This window comes from Coregonus clupeaformis, chromosome 35, assembly GCF_020615455.1.
Source record: "Coregonus clupeaformis isolate EN_2021a chromosome 35, ASM2061545v1, whole genome shotgun sequence".
In the NCBI taxonomy this organism is placed as follows: domain Eukaryota; kingdom Metazoa; phylum Chordata; class Actinopteri; order Salmoniformes; family Salmonidae; genus Coregonus; species Coregonus clupeaformis.
In genome coordinates this window covers 32,282,465-32,299,964 of record NC_059226.1, presented here as the reverse complement: position 1 = coordinate 32,299,964, position 17,500 = coordinate 32,282,465, and the positions used below count along the sequence as shown (strand labels likewise).

At 48.5% G+C, this 17,500-nt stretch overlaps 1 protein-coding gene across 3 annotated transcripts in view; it reads left to right on the top strand.

The window, feature by feature from the left end:
* LOC121551464 (glucagon receptor-like) overlaps positions 1-17,500 on the top strand; it is a 161,921-nt gene that overhangs the window by 137,446 nt on the left and 6,975 nt on the right. For all 3 annotated transcript variants that reach the window (XM_041864145.2, XM_045211016.1, XM_041864146.2), the window contains one exon: positions 12,362-12,431. In XM_041864145.2, coding sequence (XP_041720079.1) covers positions 12,362-12,431 — 70 coding nt within the window. The remainder of the gene's footprint in view (positions 1-12,361; positions 12,432-17,500) is intronic.

Genomic DNA, 17,500 nt, shown 5'->3' with positions numbered 1-17,500 from the left:
ATGAGTGTGTGAGTGCCCGCATGAGTGTGTGAGTGCCCGCATGAGTGTGTGAGTGCCTGTATGAGTGTGTGAGTGTCTGCATGAGTGTGTGAGTGCCTGCATGAGTGTGTGAGTGTCTGCATGAGTGTGTGAGTGTCCGCATGAGTGTGTGAGTGCCCACATGAGTGTGTGAGTGCCTGCATGAGTGTGTGAGTGCCTGCATGAGTGTGTGAGTGTCTGCATGAGTGTGTGAGTGTGTGAGTGCCCGCATGAGTGTGTGAGTGCCTGCATGAGTGTGTGAGTGTCTGCATGAGTGTGTGAGTGCCTGTATGAGTGTGTGAGTGCCTGCATGAGTGTGTGAGTGTCTGTATGAGTGTGTGAGTGCCTGCATGAGTGTGTGAGTGCCTGCATAAGTGTGTGAGTGCCTGCATGAGTATGTGAGTGTCTGTATGAGTGTGTGAGTGTCTGAGTGCCCGCATAAGTGTGTGAGTGCCTGCATGAGTGTGTGAGTGTCTGCATGAGTGTGTGAGTGTCTGCATGAGTGTGTGAGTGTCTGCATGAGTGTGTGAGTGTCTGCATGAGTGTGTGAGTGTCTGCATGAGTGTGTGAGTGTCTGTATGAGTGTGTGAGTGCCCGCATGAGTGTGTGAGTGCCCGCATGAGTGTGTGAGTGTCTGCATGAGTGTGTGAGTGCCCACATGAGTGTGTGAGCGCCCGCATGAGTGTGTGAGTGTCTGCATGAGTGTTTGAGTGCCTGCATAAGTGTGTGAGTGCCTGCATGAGTGTGTGAGTGTCTGCATGAGTGTTTGAGTGCCTGCATGAGTGTGTGTGTTATGATTTACCAGTATTAGAACCCAAATGCAGACAAGTACACCAAGCCAGAGAAGGTTTAACAGGTTTATTTAAAATGTTCAATAGTCCAGGTTTCCAATAATAGGGGAAGAGCAAGTCCAGGTTACAGGGAGGGTAACAGATCCAGGTCAGGGCAGGTGTGGTACCGTAATGTCCTAGTGTCCGTGGTGAGTCCAAAAGAGAGGTCCGGTAGTGGAGAGCAGGATGGTGGTGGCAGGAGTGAAGCGGAGGCAGGAGTCAGGTTCCAAATATATGGTCGTCTTGACTATGATCTGACGATGAGTGGTAAGTTTGACCGGGTCTTAAAGGCTGAGGTGATTATGGTGAATGAGCTGCAGCTGGAACCCTGACTCCCGCACACCAGACTTCACTCCTGCAATCAAGGACAGACAGAGGGGAGGGAGAGAGCAGAGAGAGAGCTACCTAGCAGCAGTAGGCCTAACAGTACCCCCCTCTACGGACGCCACCTGGCGGCCGACGGGTTTATCGGGATGTAACCTATGAAACTCTTGGACCAGAGCAGGATCCACAATGAAGCTCCTGGGCACCCAGGAACGTTCCTCAGGACCATAACCCTCCCAATCCACCAGGTACTGGAAACCACGACCCCGGCGGCGAACATCCAGAAGTCGCCGGACAGTGTAGACCGGACCCCACCCACGATCCTGGGCGGAGGAGGGGGACGAGAGGGCGGGCACAGAGGGCTAACCGACACAGGCTTAATCTGGGAAACATGAAAGGTGGAATGAACCCGTAGGGAGGCAGGAAGCTGTAGCTTAACCGCGCAGGGGGTTAACAATAGACAGTATCTTGAACGGTCCTATAAAACGAGGCGCCATCTTCTTAGACTCCACCTTCAATGGAAGGTCCCGTGACTTCAGCCATACCTCTTGACCAGGAGAGTAACCGGGAGCCTGGGACCGGTGACGGTTGGCTTGCCTCTGCATGTACGCCGAAGCTCGGGACAGAGCTACCCTGGCCTTCCTCCAGACCTTGAAGCAGCGGCGCATGTGGGACTGCACCGAGGGTACCGCCAGTTCCCTCTCTTGAGAAGGGAACAGGGGAGGTTGATAACCCAGAGCACACAAAAAAGGAGACAAACCAGAGGAAGCGTTAGTCAAGGTGTTATGAGCATATTCCACCCAGGGGAGCATGGAGCTCCATGACCCAGGGTTAGACCCTGTGACACAGCGAAGAGCGGTCTCCATCTCCTGGTTCGCTCTCTCGGCTTGCCCGTTGGTCTGGGGGTGATATCCAGAGGACAGGCTGGATGTAATGCCCAAAGCTTTACAGAAAGCTTTCCACACCTGGGAGACAAACTGGGGACCCCTGTCAGAGACAATATCCGTGGGTAGACCATGAGAGCGGAACACATGTTCAACCAAAATATCAGCCGTCTCTCTGGCAGTGGGCAGTTTAGGTAGGGCCAAAAAATGAGCGAACTTGAAAAACGATCAATCACCGTAAGAATTACAGTCTTTCCAGACGAGGGGGGAAGTCCAGTGACAAAATCCATAGCGATATGCGACCAGGGCCGGCTGGGTATAGGTAGAGGTCGTAGATGACCAGCGCTGGCCTGGGTGGAGTTCTTACTTCGTGCACATACCGTACAAGCAGCAATGAAGGCTCGAGTGTCCGCCTCCATCGTGGCCCACCAGAACTTCCGTCGCACAAAGTCAAGGGTCCGCGAAACTCCAGGGTGACAGGTAAGGGGAGACGAGTGAGCCCACTGAAGTACCTGGGAGCGAGCAGACTCAGGGACAAACATCCGGTTAGGAGGACCCCTCCCAGGGTCAGCTTGATGATGTTGAGCCTGTCTAACAATCCCCTCGATGTCACATGTGACGACCGCAATACTGCAGGTAGGAGGCAAAATGGGTTCAGGGTTACTACCAGTATCAACAGCCGAATGAACACGAGACAGGGCGTCAGGCTTGACGTTGCGTGACCCAGGACGGTAAGACAGAGAAAAATTGAATCTCCCAAAAAATAGTGCCCACCTGGCTTGACGGGGGTTGAGCTGCTTCGCTGACTGGAGGTAAGCCAGATTCTTATGATCCGTCCAAACGATGAAGGGTTGTTCCGCCCCCTCCAACCAATGTCGCCACTCCTCGAGAGCCAGCTTAACGGCGAGCAGTTCACGATTGCCAACATCATAATTCCTCTCTGCCTGAGAAAGTTTCCTTGAGAGAAAAGCACAGGGATGCAGTTTGTTATCTTCAGGAGAACGCTGTGACAACACCGCACCTACCCCAGTGTCGGATGCATCCACCTCCACGACAAACTGGCGGTCGGGGTCCGGCTGCATCAGAATGGGAGCCGAGGCGAAGCGATGTTTCAGTTCTTCGAACGCTGATTCGGCCCCCTTCATTCCAAGCGAACGGTCGTGAGATGGAGGTGAGAGCGGTGAGTGGCGCCGCAATGCGGCTGTAGTCCTTGATGAACCTCCTATAGAAGTTCGCAAACCCCAGAAATCGTTGAAGTTGTTTTGCGGGTAGAGGGGCTGGCCAGTCCGTGACAGCAGAGATCTTAGCTGGGTCCATCCGCAACTCCCCCTGAGCGATGATGTAACCCAAAAAAGAGGTCTCAGACACATGAAATTCACATTTCTCCATCTTCACAAACAGTTTGTTCTCCAACAACCTTTGCAACACCTGGCGCACATGCAGTTCATGTTCCTGGGAGGACTCTGAGAAAATCAAGATATCATCCAGATAGACAAAAACAAACCGATTCAACATGTCCCGAAGGACATCATTGACTAGTGCCTGAAAAACAGCAGGGGCATTAGACAACCCAAAAGGCATAACCAGATACTCAAAATGTCCCAAGGGTGTGTTGAAGGCAGTCTTCCATTCATCACCTTTACGAATGCGCACCAGGTGATACGCATTTCGTAGATCCAGTTTCGTAAAGATGGTAGCACCATGAAGGAGGGGAAAAGCAGAATTAATCAAAGGCAGAGAATACTTGTTCTTAATGGTGATGTTGTTAAGTCCACGGTAATCAATACAGGGTCTGAGGGTCTTATCCTTCTTAGCAACAAAAAAGAATCCCGCTCCTACAGGTGACGAGGAAGGACGCATAATACCTGCCGCCAAGGAGTCCCGAATGTAGTTCTCCATAGCCTCCGTCTCCGGCCGGGAGAGATTGTACAGGCGACTGCTGGGGAGCGGGGCTCCTGGCTGGAGGTCAATGGCACAGTCGTAAGGCCGGTGAGGAGGAAGAGAAGTAGCTCTGTGTTTGCAGAAAACGGATGCCAGGTCATGATACACGTCAGGAACATTAGAAAGATCCATGGACTCCAGTGGAGGTCGAGGCACAGTACTGGCAGGAGTCAGAGCAGAACACAAACAATTCACATGACAAAATGTGCTCCATGAAACAATTCTACCTGTCACCCAATCAATGTGTGGATTGTGTCTTATGAGCCAGGGGATACCAAGGACCAGAGGGGTCTGTGGGCAGTCGATAATATGGAATTGAATGTTCTCCTGATGATTTCCCGACACTCTAAGACAAACAGGAACAGTCTGATGGGTAATATGGGTCAACAATTGTCCATTCAGACCCTTAGCCTGCAGCGGACAGTCCATAGGAACAGTCTCCAAATCCATTTGTTGAGCCCACTCTCTATCCAAAAAGCTTTCGTCTGCACCAGAGTCAATCAGCGCACTAACAGAGAGATTCTGGAACTGCCACTGGAGGGATGCCTGGAGCAGAATGCGGGGAGAAGAGGAAGAATCCGCTGCTCGGCTCACCAAAACTTCTCCCATTAATGATGAGCCGGCCCTTTTCCCGGACGAACTGGGCAGGAAGGAACGAAATGACCAGCTTCTCCACAATACAGGCAGACCCGAGCCTGAATGCGACGTGCACGCTCCTCTGAGGACAACCGTGCACGACCCACCTCCATGGCTTCGGGTTCAGTGCTCCTCGTATCGACTCGGGAAGACACGGCTTTCTCCGTAGGGAAGATGCGGGGAGGAGTTTGTTGATGACAGACAGGTTGCTTGGAACTAACACTCCTCTCCCGGCGGCGCTCCCGAATCCGATTATCCAACCTGATGGTGAGTGAAATAAGATTATCCAGCGTAGGCGATTCATCATATGACACCAATTCATCTTTTAAAGTCTCAGACAAAGCATTGATGAACACTCCTTGTAATGCCTCGTCATTCCAACCACTCACTGCTGCTAAAGTCCGAAACTCCACTGCCATCTCCGCCACACTGCGAGCCCCCTGCCGAAGAGAAAACAACCGTTTCGCAGCCTCCTTGCCTCGTACGGGGTGGTCAAAAACCTTCCTCATCTCAGTGGTGAAGGCAACGTAAGCGTTGCAAATGTCCGACTGACTCTCCCAGACCGCGGATCCCCAGGCACGAGCGGAACCGCTAGTAGAGTTGATAAGGTAGGCAATACGGGCTCTTTCTGAGGTGTAGGTGAGGGGCTGTTGTTCAAACACTAACGAGCATTGAGTCAAAAAATCGCCACAGGTTCCCATGTTCCCGTCATAGCGCTCTGGAGCAGGAACAAAAGGCTCTCTGATCTGGGCTGAAGGGGTAGTAAGGGCAGACACTTGATTGGTGAGTAATTGAACCTGATTAAGCAGCACCTGACTGTCCTCAGCAATCGTCTTAAACAGGGTATCATGTTGGCCAAGTAAAATGCCCTGATTGGCTATGGCAGTCCAAATTTGAGTGCACTCTGGGGTGGTATCCAAGCTACTGTCTGCTGGGTTCATCGTTTGGTCAGATCATACTGTTATGATTTACCAGTATTAGAACCCAAATGCAGACAAGTACACCAAGCCAGAGAAGGTTTAACAGGTTTATTTAAAATGTTCAATAGTCCAGGTTTCCAATAATAGGGGAAGAGCAAGTCCAGGTTACAGGGAGGGTAACAGATCCAGGTCAGGGCAGGTGTGGTACCGTAATGTCCTAGTGTCCGTGGTGAGTCCAAAAGAGAGGTCCGGTAGTGGAGAGCAGGATGGTGGTGGCAGGAGTGAAGCGGAGGCAGGAGTCAGGTTCCAAATATATGGTCGTCTTGACTATGATCTGACGATGAGTGGTAAGTTTGACCGGGTCTTAAAGGCTGAGGTGATTATGGTGAATGAGCTGCAGCTGGAACCCTGACTCCCGCACACCAGACTTCACTCCTGCAATCAAGGACAGACAGAGGGGAGGGAGAGAGCAGAGAGAGAGCTACCTAGCAGCAGTAGGCCTAACAGTGTGAGTGTCTGCATGAGTGTGTGAGTGCCTGCATGAGTGTGTGAGTGCCTGCATAAGTGTGTGAGTGCCTGCATGAGTGTGTGAGTGTCTGTATGAGTGTGTGAGTGCCTGCATGAGTGTGTGAGTGCCCGCATGAGTGTGTGAGTGTCTGCATGAGTGTTTGAGTGCCTGCATAAGTGTGTGAGTGCCTGCATGAGTGTGTGAGTGTCTGCATGAGTGTGTGAGTGCCTGTATGAGTGTGTGAGTGTCTGCATGAGTTTGTGAGTGCCTGCATGAGTGTGTGAGTGCCTGCATAAGTGTGTGAGTGTCTGTATGAGTGTGTGAATGTCTGCATGAGTGTGTGAGTGCCTGCATGAGTGTGTGAGTGCCCGCATGAGTGTGTGAGTGCCCGCATGAGTGTATGAGTGCCCGCATGAGTGTGTGAGTGTCTGCATGAGTGTGTGAGTGCCTGTATGAGTGTGTGATTGCTGCATGAGTTTGTGAATGTTTGCATGAGTGTGTGAGTGCCTGCCTGAGTGTGTGAATTTCTGCATGAGTGTGTCTCTCTCTCTCCCTCACGTATGTTTGCCTGACCCAGTTTGTATGACAGGAGAAAGGAGAGAAATGATGATACGACTAAACATTCACATCCAGTGAAGGTAGCTTAGTGGTTAAGAGCGTTGTGCCAGTAACTGAAAGGTTGCTGTTTCTAATCCCCGAGCTGACTACATTTACATTTACATAATTTAGCAGACGCTCTTATCCAGAGCGACTTACAAATTGGTGCATTCAACTTATGATAGCCAGTGTGACAACCACCTTTTTTTGTTTCTTTTTTTTTTTATGGGGGGGGGAAGAAGGATTACTTTATACTATTCCAGGTATTCCTTAAAGAGGTAGGGTTTCAAGTGTCTCCGGAAGGTGGTCAGGGACTCCGCTGTCCTGGCGTCGTGAGGGAGCTTGTTCCACCATTGGGGGTGCCAGAGCAGCGAATAGCTTTGACTGGGCTGAGCGGGAACTGTGCTTCCGTAGAGGTAGGGGAGCTAGCAGGCCAGAGGTGGATGAACGTAGTGCCCTCGTTTGGGTGTAGGGTCTGATCAGAGCCTGAAGGTAAGGAGGTACCGTTCCCCTCACAGCTCCGTAGGCAAGCACCATGGTCTTGTAGTAGATGCGAGCCTCAACTGGAAGCCAGTGGAGTGTGCGGAGGAGCGGGGTGACATGAGAGAACTTGGGAAGGTTGAACACCAGACGGGCTGCAGCGTTCTGGATAAATAGAAGGGGTTTAATGGCACAGGCAGGGAGCCCAGCCAACAGCGAGTTGCAGTAATCCAGACGGGAGATGACAAGTGCCTGGATTAGGACCTGTGCCGATTTCTGTGTAAGGTAGGGTCGTACTCTGCGAATGTTGTAGAGCATGAACCTGCAGGATCGGGTCACCGCTTTGATGTTAGCGGAGAACGACAGGGTATTGTCCAGGGTCACGCCAAGGTTCTTTGTACTCTGGGAGGAGGACACAACGGAGTTGTCAACCGTGATGGCGAGATCATGGAACGGGCAGTCCTTCCTCTGGAGGAAGAGCAGCTCCGTCTTGCCGAGGTTCAGCTTGAGGTGGTGATCCGACATCCACACTGATATGTCTGCCAGACATGCAGAGATGCGATTCGCCACCTGGATATCAGAAGGGGGAAAGGAGAAAATGAATTGTGTGTCATCTGCGTAGCAATGATAGGAGAGACCATGTGAGGATATGACAGAGCCAAGTGACTTGGTGTATAGACTAGGTGAAAGATCTGTCGATGTGCCCTTGAGCAAGGCACTTAACCCTAATTGCTCCTGTAAGTCGCTCTGGATAAGAGCGTCTGCTAAATGACTGAAAAAATACACCAACAAAAATAAAATACAAATAAAATGCTTTCCACCAGTCCTTTTGGAGTTGAAGGAAACGTTTTTCTTGTGCCTGTGAGGAAGTCATATGTGTAAAGCTCTGTTCTGTCAGTGGTGGTATAACCTCTAGTCCAAACCAGTTCTGAGTAGTATTACTGGTGGTTTAACCTCTAGTTCAAACCAGTTCTGAGTAGTACTACTGGTGGTTTAACCTCTAGTTCAAACCAGTTCTGAGTAGTATTACTGGTGGTATAACCTCTAGTCCAAACCAGTTCTGAGTAGTATTACTGGTGGTATAACCTCTAGTTCAAACCAGTTCTGAGTAGTATTACTGGTGATGCAATGATGCATGACTAATGACACCTCCAATACTTTTAGAGACAAGGAATTGAGAGGTCAGACAGCCTGCTCTCCAAGTGAAAATCACTGCAGTATTCCTTGGAGGATCTTGATCAATTTAGCAGAAAAGTTTAGTCAATAGCTGGCACCTAAACCATGTAGCGGTTGACTGGAATGTCATGTTTTGGGCGCAGGTGGGTTAGTGAAGCAGGAAACCTCCTGTGATGTGTGATGTAACATAAAGGTTTTACCACTTGGACAGTCAGAGATGAGGACACTCAGCGGACAGGAGAACTTCCCCAACAAGTGAAACTGTCTCTGACTGTCCTTGATCTTTTATTCTGAGTCCAACCTCTCCATTCTCCACTCTCTTAGGACTGCAGTACTATAGTACCCTACTGTATACTCTCTTAGGACTACTTACTATAGTACCCTACTGTATACTCTCTTAGGACTACAGTACTATAGTACCCTACTGTATACTCTCGTAGGGCTACAGTACTATAGTACCCTACTGTATACTCTCTTAGGACTACAGTACTATAGTACCCTACTGTATACTCTCTTAGGGCTACTTACTATAGTACCCTACTGTATACTCTCTTAGGACTACAGTACTATAGTACCCTACTGTATACTCTCGTAGGGCTACAGTACTATAGTCCCTACTTAATACTCTCTTAGAACTGCAGTACTATAGTACCCTACTGTATACTCTCTTAGGGCTACTTACTATAGTACCCTACTGTATACTCTCTTAGGACTACAGTACTATAGTACCCTACTGTATACTCTCGTAGGGCTACAGTACTATAGTCCCTACTTAATACTCTCTTAGAACTGCAGTACTATAGTACCCTACTGTATACTCTCATAGGGCTACTTACTATAGTACCCTACTGTATACTCTCGTAGGGCTACTTACTATAGTACCCTACTGTATACTCTCGTAGGGCTACTTACTATAGTACCCTACTGTATACTCTCGTAGGGCTACTTACTATAGTACCCAACTGTATACTCTCTTAGGACTGCAGTACTATAGTACCCTACTGTATACTCTCGTAGGGCTACTTACTATAGTAACCTACTATATAGTCTCTTAGGGCTACAGTATTATAGTACCCTACTGTATACTCTCTTAGGACTGCAGTACTATAGTACCCTACTGTATACTCTCTTAGAACTGCAGTACTATAGTACCCTACTGTATACTATCTTAGGGCTACTTACTATAGTACCCTACTGTATACTCTCTTAGGACTGCAGTACTTTACAACCCTACTGTATACTCTCTTAGAACAGCAGTACTATAGTACGCTACTGTATACTCTCTTAGAACTGCAGTACTATAGTACCCTACTGTATACTCTCTTAGAACTGCAGTACTATAGTACCCTACTGTATTCTCTCTTAGGGCTACTTACTATAGTACCCTACTGTATACTCTCTTAGGACTACAGTACTATAGTACCCTACTGTATACTCTCTTAGTACTGCAGTACTATAGTACCCTACTGTATACTCTCTTGGAACTACAGTACTATAGTACCCTACTGTATACTCTCTTAGGGCTACAGTACTATAGTACCATACTGTATACTCTCTTAGGACTGCAGTACTATAGTACCATACTGTATACTCTCTTAGAACTGCAGTACTATAGTACCATACTGTATACTCTCTTAGGACTGCAGTACTATAGTACCCTACTGTATTCTCTCTTAGGGCTACTTACTATAGTACCCTACTGTATACTCTCTTAGGACTACAGTACTATAGTACCATACTGTATACTCTCTTAGGACTGCAGTACTATAGTACCCTACTGTATACTCTCTTGGAACTACAGTATTATAGTACCCTACTGTATTCTCTCTTAGGGCTACAGTACTATAGTACCATACTGTATACTCTCTTAGGACTACAGTACTATAGTCCCTACTGTATACTCTCTTAGGGCTACTTACTATAGTACCCTACTGTATACTCTCTTAGGACTGCAGTACTATAGTACCCTACTGTATTCTCTCTTAGGGCTACAGTACTATAGTACCATACTGTATACTCTCTTAGAACTGCAGTACTATAGTACCCTACTGTATACTCTCTTAGGGCTACTTACTATAGTACCCTACTGTATACTCTCTTAGGACTGCAGTACTATAGTACCCTACTGTATACTCTCTTAGAACTGCAGTACTATAGTACCCTACTGTATACTCTCTTAGGGCTACTTACTATAGTGCCCTACTGTATACTCTCTTAGGACTGCAGTACTATAGTACCCTACTGTATACTCTCTTAGGACTGCAGTACTATAGTACCCTACTGTATACTCTCTTAGGACTACAGTACTATAGTACCCTACTGTATACTCTCTTAGGGCTACAGTACTATAGTACCCTACTGTATACTCTCTTGGGACTGCAGTACTATAGTACCCTACTGTATACTCTCTTAGGGCTACTTACTATAGTACCCTACTGTATACTCTCTTAGGACTGCAGTACTATAGTACCCTACTGTATACTCTCTTAGGACTGCAGTACTATAGTACCCTACTGTATACTCTCTTAGGACTGCAGTACTATAGTACCCTACTGTATACTCTCTTAGGGCTACTTACTATAGTACCCTACTGTATACTCTCTTAGGACTGCAGTATTATAGAACCCTACTGTATACTCTCTTAGGACTGCAGTACTATAGTACCCTACTGTATACTCTCTTGGAACTACAGTACTATAGTACCCTACTGTATACTCTCTTAGGGATACTTACTATAGTACCGTACTGTATACTCTCTACAGTACATACTCACAGAGAACAAAGTAGTCAGGAGGGGAGTGCTGGACTATAACCATACTGTTGACACCTTCTGTAGTTACATAAGACCTTTGGCAGCGATTACAGCCTCGAGTCTTCTTGGGTATGATGCTACAAGCTTGGCACACCTGTATTTAGGGAGTTTCTCCCATTCTTCTCTGCAGATCCTCTCAAGCTCTGTCAGGTTGGATGGGGAGCGTCGGGTTCAAGTCCGGGTTTTGGCTGGGCCACTCAAGGACATTCAGAGACTTGTCCAAAAGCCACTCCTGCATTGTCTTGGCTGTTTGCTTAGGGTCGTTGTCCTGTTGGAAGGTGAATTTCGTTCTGGAGCAGGTTTTCATCAAGGATCTCCCTGTACTTTGCTCCGTTCATCTTTCCCTTGATCCTAACTAGTCTCCTAGTCCCTGCCGCTGAAAAACATCCCCACAGCATGATGCTGCCACCACCATGCTTCACCTTAGGGATGGTGCCAGGTTTCCTCCAGACGTGACGCTTGGCATTCAGGCCAAAGAGTTCAGTCTTGGTTTCATCAGACCAGAGAATCTGTAGGGTCTAAGATGTATAGTGTTTTATCCCCCAAGAGGACTACAAACACTACTGTAACACTGGCATAGAACTGTCCTTTGCTCAACTAAGAAGTGTGTGGAACTGTTAGTGTAGAATAACTGTAGAAGTAGTTAGAGGCTTGTATACAGGGCCCTGTATGTTACCCTCAGTGTTGTGTTGAGTCTTGTATACAGGGCCCTGTATGTTACCCTCAGTGTTGTGTTGAGTCTTGTATACAGGGCCCTGTATGTTACCCTCAGTGTTGTGTTGAGTCTTGTATACAGGGCCCTGTATGTTACCCTCAGTGTTGTGTTGAGTCTTGTATACAGGGCCCTGTATGTTACCCTCAGTGTTGTGTTGAGTCTTGTATACAGGGCCCTGTATGTTACCCTCAGTGTTGTGTTGAGTCTTGTATACAGGGCCCTGAATGTTACCCTCAGTGTTGTGTTGAGTCTTGTATACAGGGCCCTGAATATTACCCTCAGTGTTGTGTTGAGTCTTGTATACAGGGCCCTGAATGTTACCCTCAGTGTTGTGTTGAGTCTTGTATACAGGGCCCTGAATGTTACCCTCAGTGTTGTGTTGAGTCTTGTATACAGGGCCCTGAATGTTACCCTCAGTGTTGTGTTGAGTCTTGTATATAGGACCCCTAGAATACAACCCTGGGGAAGAGAGGTGCTGTTTGTATGCTACACTCAGTGTTTTTTTGCCTCTGTTTGACAGGTGCTGGGAGCAGAATATCAACATGCAGTACTGGTGGATCATACGATCCCCTATACTGCTGGCAGTTGTGGTAAGTACACTTTTGTTTGTTTTCTTTCAAAGTCTCTCTCTCTCTCTGCCCCCTCTCTCTCTCTCTCTCTCTCTCTCCCTCTCCGTCTCCCCCTCGCTCTCTCTCTCTCTATCTCGCTCTCTATCTCTCGGTCTCGCTCTCTCTCTCTCTCCCTCTCCGTCTCCCCCTCTCTCTCTCTCTCTCTCCCTCTCCGTCTCCCCCTCGCTCTCTCTCTCTCTATCTCGCTCTCTATTCTCTCTCTCTCTCTCTCTCTCTCTCTCTCTCTCTCTCTCTGCCCCCCTCTCTGCCCCCTCTCTCTCTCTCTCTCTCTCTCTCTCTCTCTCTCTCTCTCTCTCTCTCTCTCTCTCTCTCTCTCTCTCTCTCTCTCTCTCTCTCTCTCTCTCTGCCCCCTCTCTCTCTCTCTCTCTCTCTCTCTCTCTCTCTCTCTCTCTCTCTCTCTCTCTCTCTGCCCCCTCTCTGCCCCCTCTCTCTCTCTCTCTCTCTCTCTCTCTCTCTCTCTCTCTCTCTCTCTCTCTCTCTCTCTCTGCCCCCCTCTCTCTCTCTCTCTCTCTCTCTCTCTCCTCTCTCTCTGCCCCCTCTCTGCCCCCCTCTCTCTCTCTCTCTCTCTCTCTCTCTCTCTCTCTCTCTCTCTGCCCCCTCTCTGCCCCCCTCTCTCTCTCTCTCTCTCTCTCTCTCTCTCTCTCTCTCTCTCTCTCTGCCCCTCTCTCTCTCTCTCTCTCTCTCTCTCTCTCTCTGCCCCCCTCTCTGCCCCCCTCTCTCTCTCTCTCTCTCTCTCTCTCTCTCTCTCTCTCTCTCTCTCTCTGCCCCCTCTCTCTCTCTCTCTCTCTCTCTCTCTCTCTCTCTCTCTCTCTCTCTCTCTCTGCCCCCTCTCTGCCCCCCCCCCTCTCTCTCTCTCTCTCTCTCTCTCTCTCTCTCTCTCTCTCTCTCTCTCTCTCTCTCTCTCTGCCCCCTCTCTGCCCCCCCTCTCTCTCTCTCTCTCTCTCTCTCTCTCTCTGCCCCCCTCTCTCTCTCTCTCTCTCTCTCTCTCTCTCTCTCTCTCTGCCCCCTCTCTGCCCCCTCTCTGCCCCCTCTCTGCCCCCTCTCTCTCTCTCTCTCTCTCTCTCTCTCTCTCTCTCTCTCTCTCTCTGCCCCCCCTCTCTCTCTCTCTCTCTCTCTCTCTCTCTCTCTCTCTCTCTCTCTCTCTCTCTCTCTCTCTCTCTCTCTCTCTCTGCCCCCTCTCTCTCTCTCTCTCTCTCTCTCTCTCTCTCTCTCTGCCCCCTCTCTCTCTCTCTCTCTCTCTCTCTCTCTCTCTCTCTCTCTCTCTCTCTCTCTCTCTCTCTCTCTGCCCCCTCTCTCTCTCTCTCTCTCTCTCTCTCTCTCTCTCTCTCTCTCTCTCTCTCTCTCTCTCTCTCTCTCTCTCTCTCTCTCTCTCTCTCTCTCTCTCTCTCTCTCTCTCTCTGCCCCCTCTCTCTCTCTCTCTCTCTCTCTCTCTCTCTCTCTCTCTCTCTCTCTCTCTCTCTCTCTCTCTCTCTCTCTCTCTCTCTCTCTCTCTGCCCCCTCTCTCTCTCTCTCTCTCTCTCTGCCCCCCCTCTCTCTCTCTCTCTCTCTCTCTCTCTCTCTCTCTCTCTCTCTCTCTCTGCCCCCTCTCTCTCTCTCTCTCTCTCTCTCTCTCTCTCTCTCTCTCTCTCTCTCTCTCTCTCTCTCGCTCTCTCTCTCTCTCTGCCCCCTCTCTGCCCCCCTCTCTCTCTCTCTCTCTCTCTCTCTCTCTCTCTCTCTCTCTCTCTCTCTCTCTCTCTCTCTCTCTCTCTCTCTCTCTCTCTCTCTCTCTCTGTCTGTAACATGATGGTGATGAGGAGGATGACATGTTCAATGAATAAGTATTGATGGGGATGTTTTCCACTTCACCATGTCATGTCAGCTAAAGTACAGGCCAGTTAAAGCCTGTGTGCGTGCGTGTTTGTTTTCCTTCTGTGCTTACGTTTAAGTTTCCTATCCTTGTTCACCCCAGCTGTCATACACGTTTTATGTATGTGGCAGTGTCACTTCGCCTTCCATTCACGCAATATTCCATATTGAGGTACCTGCTCTATCATACATGAAGACATGAAACACACACAGGTGAGGTTGGAAACCCAGAGGGCTTACATGGAAAACACACACAGAAACGAACAATATATATATATATATATATACAGTATATTTATACAAAGCAGTTTGTTCAATCAGTTAAACAAAGCATACTAAATACAATTACTATGCTCTGTTTGGGTGTCTCTGTTTGGGTTTTTTGTTTGATGTCCTGCCCCACTACAACCCTACCACTGACCCTGACCTTAAACATGAAGACACTGTGGAATGGTATCACCCTACCACCAGACCCGTCGCCAGACCTCAGTCTTAAGGGGGGCATATGAAATGCATGGGAGGGCAGGGCACAATTATTATTAGCCTACAGTACGTATATTTATAATAATCGTATACTCTATTTGCGCAGCACGTAATCATGACATTAAACATAACCAACAGCAATATGACCAGGTAGCCTATAGCCTACACCACATTACATAGAAGGAATGTTATGAATATCCATAAAACACTTGACTATACAACATATTAGATGTAACACCAGAAGCAGCTCTCAAACATTGCATTTTAAAGCAGTCAACAGAGGGATATGCATTGCCATGAGACACACACACACACGCACGCATATACACACACACACACACACAGAGACTTTGAACCTGCCGGTACTTTGAGTGGAGGCAGCGCTGTCCTCTCTCCGGTCCCTCCTGTCAGTACAGCGGGAGGCGGCGTTTCTCCGAGCAGAACCTCCTCATCAAAGTATCCTTCCACTCGGACTTAAACTTGTGAGTGAGGTCCTTTTCAAAAGCAAGCTGAATCAGCTGGGCCTTGCGTCTGTGCAGCATACTGCGCCGATGCTCTGAGAAGACGCTTTTGAGCATGGAAAATGAGTTTTCACACATTGCTGTGGAAGCTCCTAAAGTTAGGGCAAGTGTGTAGGATGTGAGAACAGTCGGCATAGCCTGGAGTGCACTGTTGAATGTGCTGAGGATGTTGGCTATTGTCCATTTTCCATCTTCGGGGGGAACCGGGGTGTCAGTCATTTTCTTCACCAGGAACTCACGAGCCACAGTATATTCAGATTCAACCACATCAGTTCCAGCGAATACCAGGAGAGGGGTTACCTTTGATGGGTCCAGGAAATTATCCTCGGCCTCTGGGTTCAAAGCAGCCAGTGCGCCAATGAGCTCGCTACTGCGCTCTCCAAAACGCGCATTCATCTCTCCTTGCACAGCATCGACAACACTGTAAAACAATCTCATGAACTCAGTCTTTTCATCTATGTCACTTTGTGGCTGACCAACTGTTTCTTCAACTGCAAATCCGCGGAGGTTCTTATTAATTGTGCGTCTTCTCTTGCTTGGACCAGGGTCGGTCACCGTCACAGCCTCGGTGGCCGATGCTGGAGGAGCGCAGAGATCCCACAGTGTCTTCACGCAGTCAGAAGCGCTGTTCACAAGTGTCACCGCAGTGAACGTCCATATCTTCGGCCTGTAGTAGTCTGTTAGGCGGCTCGAAAAGTGACAACAGTTTCTATAACAAGGTGCGCAATGAAAAGAAAACTGCGCTGCGTAATGGCACGAAGCAGCCCCGTAGCCTCGACGCGCACCTCCGCTCCACGGCCTCGTGTGTTTTCCACCTCGGTCAGTAATGTGGATATGTCGTGAAAAGGTGTTGAAAGGTGCCAAAGCAAACAACCAAAAAGCCACAAGAATACCACAACAACAATCAATAAAGGTGTCTGCATGGAGAGAGTCTCCCCAATGAATGTGGAAGAGGTCCATTTATCCTGGGACACACCCAAGCCCAGGTGTTTCCCATGTAGCTAACGACCCTCCCAACTCCGAGAGCAAAGAGAGAGAATACGGCAGACAGAGTGGGAGGGTCATCACACCTCCATCTTTGTTTGGGTGTTTTAGTTTGATGTCCACTTCACTCTGACCGTAGCGTTATTTTTTTATTTTTTATTATTCTTTTTATTTAACTTTTATTTAACTAGGTTATTAGTAACCTACTTCTGGAAGATCAGGGCTGGTTTTATATAAGAGTGAGATTTGTCATGGCGGATGTTACATCAGACTAGGGTTGAAAAAATTCCAGTACATTTCCAGAAATTCCCAGAAATCCTGTTTGGAAGATTCCCGGAATCTGGCAGGAATTGGCAGGAAATCCAGGAATCTTCCAACCAGGATTTTTGGAAAACCAGGGGATTTTGGGGGGGAAAGTTACCAGGATGTTGCAACTCTACATTAGACAGACTCCATACAGCTATAGTAAGTTATGTTGTTATGCATTCAAGGGTCTTTACTCCTATGGATTTGTTTGGGGCGTTTTCATTGTCCTGACCCTGACCCTACTTCTCTACCCCCTACCACTCCAATTTGACCCTAGAGTTATTAGTAGCCTACTCCTGGCTGGGCTGGGCTGGGTTTTATATAAGAGTGAGATCCGTCATGGCGGCCGTCACATCAGACAGACTCTCCAAGTCAACATACCAGCTATAGTATGCCAGCGTTCAAGGGTCTGTCTTTCTTTAATATCCGTCTGGGTGCTTTAGTCTTTAGTTTGATGAAGTCCTGACCCAGTTCTACCCTCTGCTGCCCCACCATGAACATAGTGTTAATGAAAGGTCAGAACAATGGGTTTATATAAGAGTCATATTCGTCACGGCGGCTGTCACGTCAGACCAGGGCTGAATCCCAAATGTTTACGTCCCAAATGGCACCCTATCCCCTGTATAGTGCACTACTTTTGACAAGAGCCATTGGTCCTGGTCTAAAGTAGTGCACTATATAGGGAAAAGTGTGCCATTTGGGATGCCACCTATGTCCGTTACACAGACAGACGCCCCGGGTCGAGTCGGCATAGTTTCCTGACATCAATCCTCTTCCTAAGTGTCTGTAGCTGTATCTCACAGGAATTCCTTTGTTTGAGTATCCACAGAGACAGAGGTGGTGAGGTCAGTTCCTGCTTTGCTCTTCACGTAGCCCATGACAACAAAACGC